The 13835-nt window shown below is 41.7% G+C and overlaps 1 protein-coding gene across 1 annotated transcript in view; it reads right to left on the reverse strand.

Moving 5' to 3' along the window:
* Positions 1-9328, reverse strand: part of LOC128624393 (netrin-G1) — a 19121-nt gene extending 9793 nt beyond the window's left edge. The window contains exons 1-2 of the mRNA XM_053652017.1: positions 9077-9328; positions 4108-4751 (exon numbers count right to left, since the gene is read on the reverse strand). Coding sequence (XP_053507992.1) covers positions 4108-4751; positions 9077-9328 — 896 coding nt within the window. The remainder of the gene's footprint in view (positions 1-4107; positions 4752-9076) is intronic.
* Between the last annotated feature and the right edge of the window lie 4507 nt (positions 9329-13835).

Raw genomic sequence — 13835 nt, forward strand, 5'->3', positions numbered from 1 at the left:
TGTGTTTCTCATCGTTATTAAACGTGCGTCCAGCACTGCGTCCGACTTCGCTGCAGACTCTGAGGTAGAGTCTGATACCGTGTCTGATACCCTGTCTGATACAGAGTCTGATACCGTGTCTGATACCCTGTCTGATACAGAGTGTGATACCGTGACTGATACCGTGACTGATACCGAGTCTGATACCGAGTCTGATACAGAATCTGATACAGAGTCTGATACTGTGTCCTGCAAACGTTTCCTGATTTCTCTGGAACACAACAAACCCTATAAATAAACTCTGAAGTAAATCCGATCAGAGGTTATGAAGCGGACGTTGGTGTCAGCTGTAAATAACAGTTCCACGAGTCACGTTTTTTTTTTTTAAATATGGTAAAAATGTTAGGTTTTTTTTTTAACTTCTGGCACAGGCCACGCCCACTTTGGTTTAAATACAAACACAGATACAAACAGTGGCATCGTGTCCCAACAGTAAAAGAAAGATGTTAAGACACTGTAAAATGTGCTCAGGTTTAACATCATGTCATGTTAGTGCTGTAACAGACTACACTACCCATCAGCCCCTGCGTGTCACATGATCTGGGCACATGTTCCCTAATCACTCTCACCTGTGTCTCGTTATGCCTCCTTACAGCATTCAATTCAGTTCAGTTTTATTTTGTTTTAGTTTACTATTTAAATTGTGTGTGCGTGCGTGCGTGCGCGTGCGCGCGTGCGTGTGCGTGTGTGTGTGCGCGCTGTTCTCGCTGATAGTTTGTATGTTTCTTGTCTTGTACACATATATCATGTTCATGGTTCTTGTTTTCACATTTTTGTTTGTACTTTACAGGTGAATGATCTCCGCTACCGTTTCCTGACAGAACACAGCTATATGCTAATTCTGTCTAAAAACAAACAAACAAACAAACAAACAAACAACAACAGCCATTTTATCTGGTAAGTGTGTGAACGTGTTTAAGTGTGAATCCTCTGAAGTGTTCTGGTTTTACTGGAATTTGAGACGACGTTCTGGTGAAACAGCTCCAGCGTATCTGAGAGAGATTTTATTTCTAATCAAAGTGCCGGCGTGTGTATAATAACCCTCTGAGTGTTCTGATCCGAGGCTTCATTAAACCCGGCTGAAAGGTGGATCGTCACTCAGACGGCGCCGCGTTACGCTCGCGTGTGGGACGTCTGACTTCACTACGTCTCCCAGGAGAGATGAAAATCCATTTAATAAATGCTTTATCGCTTTTTTCTCTTTATTCTCCCTGAGCGAGAGAGTTTTCATCTCCGTCCGTCTGCTCGGCTCGTACAGGGTCTCTCTCTGCGGTCCTCAGGCTAACGATGATGAAAACCGAGACCCTGCGTTAAAGCCGGGACCAGCTTCTGAGGACCACACGTCATGTCCTATTATTAAAATCATCACTTCCCCTGTCCCCTACTCCCTTCATACGCTTCATTAACAAAACGTGTTTAACTCGTAGCCGCTACACACACCCACGCACACACACACACACACACACCCCCCCCCCCCACACACACACACACACACACACACACAGAAAGAGAGACAGATCGAGACAGAGATTCAGCTGCGTCTCATTTCTCCTCTGATCTTCGAGCAGATGATTGTCAGGTTTCTGGTCATTTTTTATCACTGATGGAAGAAAAGAAAAATAAGGGCCTCGTTTCATTATCCGACCTTGAAAGAGAAAACACACACACACACACACACACACACACACACACACACACACACACACACACACACACTTCCTCTCCTCTTTCACCTTGAATGTATGAAGTTATGATGTTTTCACTTTGATGTTCCTTCAGGTAAAAGAAGAAAAGAAAAGGTGAAAAAGTGAAATGCTGAATATAAAATGCAGACACACAACATCAAAGAGAGAGAGTGACAGAGAGACAGGGGAGAGAGAGAGAGAGGGAGAGAGAGTGACAGAGAGAGACAGGGGAGAGAGAGAGAGAGATAGAGAGAGACAGGGGGGAGAGAGAGAGAGAGAGAGAGTGACAGAGAGATGGGAGAGAGAGAGAGAGGGGGAGAGAGAGAGTGACAGAGAGAGAGGGAGAGATAGAGAGAGACAGGGGGAGAGAGAGAGAGAGAGAGACAGCAGAGTTGTGTCAGAGAGCTGGATTTGAAGTTAATGAGGTGAGAAGGTGATGTGAGGTCACAGTCTGTGATCTGTCTGAACAATATCACATCTCTTTTCTTCAAAAACAGGCGACTCAGCAGCAGTGAAAAGTTCTGGAGTGAAAGGGTTCTGGAGGGAAAGGGTTCTGGAGGGACTCGGGTTCTTTAGGAGAACAATCTGTGACCATGTGAGAGCTTATTAGAGAGAAAATCCTCAGCAGCGTAAACCACTTCCTGCTTTTAATACATCAAAGCAATACGACACCCCCAAAGGCCTTCGTTAACACACACACACACACACACTCAGAGGGATTAGTGTTACAGAAATAGAAGAGTCTCTTCAGATCTGTATTATTCACTGTAATTACACACACATCCATAATTCATCACACACTAAACACCATCGATCCTGAAAACCTCCTGAACACTAATTAACACCACACGCACTATATTAATGTCTCACACACACACACACACACACACTCCTCTCAGACCTGAACTGCTAACACTATCAGTTTAAGTACTATACAGTTACAGTTACAGTGTTCAGTGTGTGTGTGTGTGTGTGTGTGTGTGTGTGTGTGTGACTCAGTATAAATCCCAGAGTAGTGCAGGACGTTATGTAAACACGGGAGCGGTTATGACGCATGTTGATGTTGCGTGTGATTTTCTCTCTAAACACTCTTAATTACTACAATAATTATCCACCATCATCATCATCACCTTCATCATCATCATCATCATCATCATCACCACCATCATCATCACCATCATCACCACCATCATCACCTTCATCACCATCATCATCACCTTCATCATCACCTTCATCATCACCATCATCACCATCATCATCACCTTCATCATCACCTTCATCACCACCATCATCACCATCATCATCATCATCATCATCACCATCATCATCACCTTCATCATCACCTTCATCACCATCATCACCTTCATCATCATCACCTTCATCATCATCACCATCACCACCATCATCACCTTCATCATCATCATCATCATCATCACCATCATCATCACCTTCATCATCACCTTCATCACCACCATCATCACCATCATCATCACCTTCATCATCACCTTCATCACCACCATCATCACCTTCATCACCATCATCACCTTCATCATCATCACCTTCATCATCATCACCATCATCACCATCATCACCTTCATCATCATCATCATCATCATCATCATCATCACCATCATCATCACCACCATCATCACCATCATCATCACCTTCATTATCATCACCTTCATCATCATCACCTTCATCATCATCATCATCATCATCATCACCATCATCATCATCACCATCATCACCATCATCATCACCTTCATCATCACCTTCATCACCACCATCATCACCTTCATCATCATCATCATCATCACCATCATCATCATCACCATCATCACCATCATCATCACCTTCATCATCACCTTCATCACCATCATCACCTTCATCATCACCATCATCATCATCATCACCTTCATCATCATCATCATCATCATCATCATCACCATCATCATCACCTTCATTATCATCACCTTCATCATCATCATCATCACCTTCATCATCATCATCACCTTCATCATCATCACCTTCATCATCACCATCATCATCATCACCTTCATCATCATCACCATCATCATCATCATCATCATCATCACCATCACCTTCATCATCACCATCATCACCATCATCATCATCATCACCTTCATCATCATGATCATCACCTTCATCATCACCATCATCATCATCATCGCCTTCATCATCACCTTCATCATCATCACCTTCATCATCATCATCATCTAGTAAGTTACAGCTTTACCTCTGACTGTTAAAAAGCACTGACACTGACACACTCATCCAGAATTTTTACTGAATTCTGGATGAAAGTCTAAGAATGTAAAACAGAGACAGAAGATCTGTAAACAGTTGATGGTGTCCTTCTCACCTGCCTTGGACTTTGATGTCTGAAATGGCGTAGAAATATCTGGACAGATTGTCCTCGTCCACCGTCGTGGCTCCTGTCGCGGGCCGTAAAAGTCTGACTCGTAAATCTGTCAGTGTAAAAAAGTCCCTCAGGTTCCTGGTGGTGTCTAACTGTCCGTAAAAAGACGCCATGTTGTGCAGCTGTGGGCCGGCGAACAGCGCGAAACGGTCTTTGATCTCGAACCGTACCGTTTTGTCGTATTTCCAGACGTAACCTCGGGAATAGTCTTCGGTGCAGATGACGTCCAGCAGCGTGCGTTGGGAAATCTCCCGCACTGACCTGGGCTCCATGGTGAAGGCGTCCAGGCAGTCGGTGGCGTAGAACTGGTACGGCTGCCACGTTCTCCCGTAGTCCAGAGACTTCTCCAGAACCATCTGCTCGGGTCGACCCGATTCGAACGTGATCACGATGTCGTCCGTCAGCTCGATGGTTTTATCCCACGACAGCGTGATGTTCACCTGCAGAGGTTTGGGGTACGTTTTCCACGTGGTCGACTGCCAAAACGTGGTGGGGTTTCGACCCTCAGCGTCGAACATGAGCTCGGGAGGGTGAGCGAGTTCCTCTGTAGCGGCGTCACATTCGTTATTGCACATGTACGGGTTCTCCTGCACACAGCGAGAAGAGTTACAGCGCAGAGTTAATAAACCTTTAATGAGAATTAATTCATATTCCTAATCATGTTTACAGTAGAGGATTCCATGTTTTATCCTCTTCAGTAAAACACTTTCCCCAGACTCCAGGAAAAAAAGCTTCATTAGCAAGAACATCTTTTGAATCCACAACACTCAGGGTCAAAGGTCAGATTTAAAAGGTATCACTCTGATGATGATGGCCATGAGACTGATGTGCGAAGGAGAAAACCTGAGACAGATGTTTAAAGTGAGAGGACTGTACTGTATTCCAGGTGTTTAAGCAGATTCTTACATTTCAGTTTCATTCTTAATTTTATTTATTTATTTTACTCACGTCTCTGAGCTGACACGCATCACGTGATCGGCACATAAAGAGAAATAAAATGCGTCTGTGAAGCTTTTTCTTCTTCTCGTCTTACACACAAAACTGAAGGAGAGATCTATAAATATTTATCATCATCTCTTACAGCCTCTTCAGGAAGTTTAACTTGAAGCGGTGTTCTTTTATTTCTCTCTTTAAATCTGTAATGAGCAGTGATGCATTGTGGGTATTAACAGTGAACCTCAAATAAATGTAAGAACTTCATCTCCAGCCTCATTAGACGGCTCCTTTAATTACAGCTTCACTCATAATAAACACTAATCAAATAAATAAATAAATAAATAAATAAATAAATCCTACACTTTTGAATGTTTTCTTTAGCCGTGCTGCTTCATAACTCGGGTCACTCGTGATCCTGAATGCCAAAATAAGTTCCTTAATTTTGATACGATCTCATCATGGAGTGCAACAACATCACAGAAATAGTAAACACACGCCACTGAGTCGTTCATTTCCAGTGAAGCGACTCGTCGTGGTTGTGATTAACGTCTGCTCCGGTGAAAAGACTCTACGCGTTTCCTAACATCATTCATCTCTCATCTGCTCTGAGATCCACGCTGGTGTGCGTGAGTGTGTGTGAGTGTGTGTGAGTGTTGTGTTATCGACACTGTAGTGATCGAGAGTGTCTTCTTCTCATTAGCGCTTCTTCTGAACCAAACATCTCCCCACACTGAGGTTTAATCACAGGATTTATCTGTACAGGAGAACATTTTGCTGTGAAATGTTTTATCCTGAAACATATTTAGAATCCATTATGTTTTTAATTGTGTGTTGTTGTTTTTTTTCATTTCCTGATTGCCGTATTGATCCTAACAGCACAACCATCAACTAGCTGATGAATGCAGATTAAATATTTTGCCAGTAATTAACGGGAGGAAAGAATCAGACTGAATTAAAAACCTACCGACGAGTTTAATGGTGAATCGCATTAGAGATACGATTCTTTCAAACTGCTCGTTTAAGCGAATCAGACCGTACGATTTGTGATTCGTTTATTTTGCCGTAACGACTCGTTTGACTGATTCACTTCCTTCAAACTGCTTTGTAAAGTGATCTGATCTTTGAGTCATTTGAGTCACCATTAAGACTCACTTTAGTGAATCAATTCTTTGAATCCAGCTTTCTGGTTTTGATTCATTTGAACTGCCATTAAAACTCACTTTAGTATATTCATTTGTTTTAAGTCCCTAAAAAATAAAAAAAGATTCAGATCATTTGATTCACTGTGACTCGTTTTAGTGATTTGTTTGTTTTAAAGTCCCTAAAAATAAAAAAAGATTCAGATCATTTGATTCACTGTGACTCGTTTTAGTGATTTGTTTGTTTGAAACGTTGTTCAGTTTGATGCTTTTAGGACAACAGCTGTGTATTTTATACAAAATTATATTATTATTATATAATTATATTTCTTTCAGTGTTACTGAAGAACTTTTACGATAAATTCGAATCTGTACATACATTCCTTGTGTAGATCTTTCTTACATCTTCTAATAATTATCTTTAATAAATACGTGCTGCTTTATTTGGCTCGTGGTTAAGGAAGAACTATTCTTAATAAAGAGTCCAGCTGTGTGATTAGTGTTCCCCCGACGAGTCTGTGCTTAATGTCAATGTTATTCATCCTCAGCCTCACACTCCACTGACATTAAGATGAGATTTCGCTATTTAGAAATTGAAATCAGTCCGAAATAATCATAAAAAGGAGGTCAGAAAAACTCACAACAAGGTGGACATGTCACCCTGAAACCAGGAACCCAGAGGAAAACGACTGCACGTGCTTTACAGACTCATTTATTCTGTGTAGACGCTAATCAGCTGTGTTTCTATTGCCTTCAGACCAATTTACTGGAGCTGCCACGCTCAACAGCATAATGACAGCAAAACAAACAAACAAACAAACAAACAAACAAACAAATAAATACGTCCTAAGTGGATTTTCAGCTCCACATTCTTCAGATTATTAAAATCACCTGCATTTTTTTTTTTTGACAAAAGAACATCTGGATCGGGACGCTGTCGCGAAGTTGTGATGGACTTTAACGGGAGAAATGACACACTAGACTTTTCCCAAACTTATTTACAAATTCAAAAAGCCTGGACGTGCCGCTGACCAGCAGAGACGTGGACCTCCATGAACATCCGGTGACGGAGGCAGAACCAGCAGGATGCTGGCGTACAGAGGGCCCTGTGTGTGGAGACTTCTCACTGCATGGATAGCCCTAGCTGTGATGCTCACACTAATCACAGGTTTTGAAGAAAATGGCTTCCACGCTCTTCATTCAGCAGCAGAGAATAGCACTTGATCCAGCGCAGACGGAGATCTCTGCATTTCATCACGCTCCGTCGGGTACACGTGCACAGCAGCGTAATGAAGCCGAGACAGGAAGTGGAGATGAGGAAATGGTAATGTGAGCGCTGGATTCGATGAGTTTCACTCCTTCATCCTGCTCATGTGTTAATCTGTTCTTCTTCTCCTGCACCTTCATCCTTCTGGACAGAGTTCAGAAGAAAGAATTACACTAATCCACACTCTCGCTTTCTGCTCAAACTCAAACTGGAGAGAAGAAAATCCAGTAAAATGCAGATTTTATTCCCAGTCCGGATTTACTGAAAGCTGAAAATCCATCAATGACCTTAAAATATTTTTTCTCTTCTTTTCCATTTCTTTCCATTATTTCCTCTGTGACAATATGAGTGTGATATCACTCCGACCTATCACTCCGATCTATCACTCCGATCTATCACTCCGATCTATCACTCCGATCTATCACTCCGACCTATCACTCCGATCTATCACTCCGATCTATCACTCCGACCTATCACTCCGATGTATCACACTCGTATCACTCTAATGTATCACTCCGACCTATCACTCTGATGTACTGTCACAGTGATGTATCACTCTGCAGTTGTAAAGGTGAACCTGAACTCAGAGAAAAGAATAATAACATGTTTTTGCTCTTCGTCTCAATTCCACAGCTAAAAATAAAATAAAGGTTACCTCCCTCCTGCACTAAACCTCTCTCACACACTCCATCTTCTCTGTTAGCGTCTCTGTGTGTGTGTGTGTGTGTGTGTGTGTGTGTGTGTGTGTGTGTGTGTGTTTCCACACTGGGTTCAGGTGATAAATGAATGTGAGAGGTGATACATATTGAAAAGTAACACAACAGTAAACCACAGCGATAAACAAAGTGATCATGAAGAATAAAAAAAGAAATAACTGTTTACAAATGATAAATTATTACTTATATTATTTATTATTCATACTCCCTGTTTTGTCTATAAAAATAGCTAATTGTAACGAACAGCAGATGTTTACTGTGGAATACAGAGACAGACAGAGATATAAACAGAGAGACAGACAGACAGACAGACAGAGAGACAGACAGACAGACAGACAGAGAGATAGACAGAGGGACAGACAGAGAGACAGACAGACAGACAGACAGACAGAGAGACAGACAGACAGACAGACAGACAGGTATACTGATAGACCTCGTGAATGAAATCTTGTGACATGCTGAAAGATTTATTTTCAGTTTAATCTCTCAGTATTTTCAGTTATTTTATTTATTTCCTGTCACTCTGCAGATATAAAAAGCTTGTGAAGAGTGAGAGCTGGAACACTGAGTCTCTACGACAGCGTCACACTCACATCTGAGTCTTCATTTCCCCATTTATTCAGGATTTATTCATTAAACCAGGCTTCAGTGTTTAAAACACTCACGATTTCTCTCTAAAGTGACTGATGATGTCATTGTCACATGTTAAACGTGCTAACAGGTGTAAAGTACACCATACCTTCATTTAATGTGTTACTGACAGAAAGACAGACAGGTAGATTGAGGGACAGATGGATGACTTGAACACATGGTTAGATAAGTTGTATAGACAGCTATACAGACAGTGCACTGACCAGAGCGCAGTAGATCTCGGGCGGTTCTCCACACGTGATGTTCTCCGGCTCCAGATTCACTTTTACGTATTTGGTCATGTCGGTGGATTCTGGCTGGCACGCCATGTAATGCCACATGAGTCCATCATCTGTGTAAAGTTGTGATTTGCAGATGTCGTAGTGCCCCCAGGAGGCCGGGGAGTGCTGTATTGCACGGCTAATACACACCCAACACACCTGCAATGCTAACACTAACGCTAACGCTAGCCTCATGGCTGCTAAATCATTTACAGCGGATAACAACAACGGGAATAAAACACAGAATCCGATACGAGGCTTGGCTTTAGGATGTTTAGGTTTGTGAAGGCAGCATGCTAGCGCTAGTGCCGATTTAACCGGTTCATAATTTTGTAAATATTTACTTTACATTCATTAGCAGAGTGAACTGTATTGCTAAATAGAATATAGTATAAAATATAGAGTTAGCCGTCAGAAAAAAAATATAACATGCACGCGTAAGTCATTATATGATCCGAGAACAGCACGAAATATGATATGCTAGCATGCGCGAATCATCAGGGAGAAGTCTTTACATAATTCACTTCTTGCTTTTTACTCGAGTTATTTTCTGCCATATAAGCGTGTGTGATGTGCAGCAACAGAGGGAGCAAATGTCCAAACTTTGTCCCAAATCTGCTGATAAATATTAGAAATGGATTGTAAAAAGGATCTTTTTTTTTTTGAAAAGATGAAAAAAACGAGTTTTTCCTCGTCAGATGGTCCAACTGTGCTGCTCAATGCCACTGCGAGGCCTTTAAATAATTCTCTTTAAAGACGTTGTAGCCTTGAGTTCAGATTCCTTGCTAGTCGTTGTTTCCTGTGAGATCGTTCATCTATGAGGAATAAAAGGAGAAAAAAGGAAAGAGAAGGGAAAGAGTGTGAGTGGAGCTAATGATATAAATTCCTATTAAATGAATATAAAATTCGCATTATTGTATTTGTATTTTGTGTTAAAACATCTTCACTTTTAAACTCAGTTATATGACAGATTAGAAGCATGTGTAGCTATTTCATTAATTCCCATCTATATTTAAACTTTCAATATGCAAAAGTATGCTAATGTGTCGGGCTAACACTAACACAGCACTGCCCCCTGCTGGACATCTGAACTATAACCGTGAAGGTCCTTAACATTACAGTTACGTTGTAGAACGTTAACAGGTTGTCGTTTTTGTTCACTATGTTTTTGAGAAGTAGTAGGCCACTCCTCCTCCTCTGTCACTTAGACACAGAGGCCACTCCTCCTTCTCTGTCACTTAGACACAGAGGCCACGCCTCCTTTGCTGTCACTTAGACACAGAGGCCACGCCTCCTTCATTGTCACTTAGACACAGAGGCCACGCCTCCTTCTCTGTCACTTAGACAGCGATGTGTTTGTGTGTGTATGTGTGTATACAGTATACAGTTTATATGTGTGTGTATATGTTTATGTGTGTGTGTGTGTGTGTGTGTGTGTGTGTGTTTATTTTATATCTGTACCTCTGATTTTATTCTCCCTAGTAAAAATATTCTTAAAACTTTCTTGTTAGATAATGAAGCTGGCAGTGAGAGAGTTTGAGACATTTTTCTGTGGAATGTTTTAAATTGGTTGTGACTGTGAGTAAGGAACACAAACACACAGGAACACAAACACACCTCCATACACACAGGACATTCGTCTTTATTTCAGCTCTACCTGAGAATGTTACGTGTGTGTGTTTACGCGAGCGATGAAGGCAACACAAGCTTCTCTATAATCCACACAGGCTATTTATACACTTCAGTCCGGTCCAGTCACATTGCATATTTTATAAACCTTAATGGAAACCTCAGCGCCTTCAGTGACTCCTGTTTCTCTGACAAATTAAATTACAAACAACATTTATTCTTTATTTGGAGTGTAGTGAATGCTATAAGTGTCCTTCAGAGACAACACAAAAATCTCAGTATACAATCGTACATGCGTGTGTGTGTGTGTGTGTGTTGTGCGTGTGTGTGTGTATGTGTGTGTGCGCACACGTGTGTGTGTGTATGTGTGTGTGTGTTTGTTTCAGGAATCTCTAAACAGTTTAATTTCAACCACCAAAAAAATGTTATGTTTATTGAACAAGAAGCCACGCCCAGACACAGATGGCCACACCCTTTACACTGGTACTGATAGCCATAGAGGCCACGCCTCCTTCAGTAGGGCCAACGGGTACACGGATCACCTGCTTTAACAGGTGTGGTCTTTAAGCCTGTCAGTACCAGTGTAAGAGGCGTGGTCTGTGTGCCTGGGCGTGGCCACTCTTACAATTGATAGTAAACCTGTTCACTGTTCATCTACAAGGAATAAAAGGAGAAAAACGTATCCCATCATGCACTGCAGTAGATTAGTGTCCATAACACAGAATACCCATAATGCACTATGGTGTGCTGGTCATTAAAATATGATGCTGTCTTACACATTTGACAATGTGTTTAAAATTATGTGTAAGATCTGTTCTGATATGCAAATTATTTCATAAATATGCTAATTAATGCATGATGTCATTTGTGACTTGATGATTTGCATATCAGATGAACTGCAGTGACCCTAAACACACACACGCACACACACCCACGCACGCACGCACAGACACACACACACACACACACACGCACGCACAGACACACATACACACACACACACGCACCCACACACACACACACACCTAAACATACAACATTTTAGCACACACCCGCATCACATCACTAGCAGATGTTCAGTTTATTCCTGAGATCTCGCATCTCATTAAACTCGGCTGCATTCCGCGTCAGTAAACGCTCGACAGTAAACAGTGTTAATGAGGCAGCAGCCACGCCGAGGATTTCACCTGCCTTCACACTGATATTAACACAATGATCTCTAAAGCGTACTGTAGAATTGACCAACTCTACAGTCTGAGTGTCTACTGTACACCAGACACCGATACACACCTCATACACACACAACACAATCCCCCAGTACAACACATTCTTCAACACTGACTTAAACACTACAACACTGTGCTGATTTCTAATCATATTTCAATAAATATCACTTCATCTCATTTCAGGACATTCAATCACACGAAACAGAGTCCATGAGAAGCTCCACACACAATTTCCCACCATCAGTGAACACCTCGGTTCTGTATCCGAAACACTCGGCTTATTCCTGGGATTTTCATTTCACACGGATCTGGACGATTTAAATCAGTGGAGCTTTCGAGGTGTTAATTACGCACTGAATATGCTAATGAATGTTTTTCGGTATTAACCCCACTACAGGTGTCATTTCAGCAGTTTAGATGTTTAATGAATTATTTGAATTCCTCAGTACAGGTGCTAACGTAGCACATTGCGTGTTATTTCTACACTTCGGGTGTTAAATGGGCGTATTAGGTGTTCATTTGGTGTTCAGAGTATTCATTTAAACACCTAAAATCTTACATTTTATACATAAAGTAGGTTTTAATTCAACACCACTGTAAGTGTCTCGATATTTCAGGAGTGAACTGAGCACTGTAGGACTTAATGAAACACTGCTGGTGTTGAGTCAACATTTGAGGTGTTTATTTAACAGAGTCATTAATACACCGTTAATAATCAATACACTGGTGTTAATACACTGTTTCAGGTCGTAATTCCGTGCTGTAGGTGTGCGTTCTTTTGATATTTTAGGATTCATGTTCACACTGTAGGTGTTCATTCTGCATTCCAGGTGTTAATTACACTCTCCAGGTGTTCTGTGTGTTAATTCCGTGTTAATTCCTTCTACGTGTGAGGTATTATTTCCACACGGTCGGTATTGATTCAGGATTTTAGGTGTTGATTCTGTGTTAATTCACTTCATGCTGATTGAAGCAGATTTACGATGCGACTATTTCTGATGTAAACAACAACAAATTTGTTGATGTGTTTGAGAAAAAAAAAACCTGAAAATGTTCCAAGTGGAACCATCAACACGCCGAAGAACCCTCGAGGAACCTCTGATCAGTGTTCTGTGTCTAATTGCTCATTTAGTTTATATTTAGTAATTGTGAGTCAGGTATGATAACACACACACACACACACACACACACACACACACTCACCTACAGGGATCCCAGAGTTCTCCGGTTTTAATCCACATCTTCACTTCATCACAACTTCAGCCATAAAAACAGGAGAATTTCTCCACCAAGCCCACGCCGCTTCTCCATCCACATCAATAACTATTCAAATAGGTTTTTGTTTAAATAAATGAACGTTTTCAGTGTCTCTCTTGCTCCCTCACACACACACACACACACACACACACACTCACACACACTCACACACACTCACACACACACATGCACGCACGCCTGTCTGTCTCCACGGTGTGTGTGAGGGTTTGAGCGTGTTTATCCAGGGTGGAGGTTGAGGAGATGATGGTGTTCCTCTCAGAGCCTTACTCACATCTGAACATCTCCACATGGACAGAGTGAGAGTACATCAGAAGCCCACACTCACGCTGCTGCTGGGTCCTAAAACCCACCCAATGACAGGACGGGAGGTGTTCCAATAGTGTTTACAACACACTCTCATCCACTTGCCCTCGCCACTTCCTCCTCGTCCTAGTATTCGGAACTCAGCAGACTGGGAAATCCGACTCGGAAAAACATCAGATTTCTGATCCATCTAACTTGGAATTCTGAGACGTGAGAGCCTCCTCAAGCATCCGTTTTAACATTATGAGCGTATGAGTGTATTTAGA

Source organism: Ictalurus furcatus, chromosome 20 (genome assembly GCF_023375685.1).
Source record: "Ictalurus furcatus strain D&B chromosome 20, Billie_1.0, whole genome shotgun sequence".
Lineage (NCBI taxonomy): Eukaryota > Metazoa > Chordata > Actinopteri > Siluriformes > Ictaluridae > Ictalurus > Ictalurus furcatus.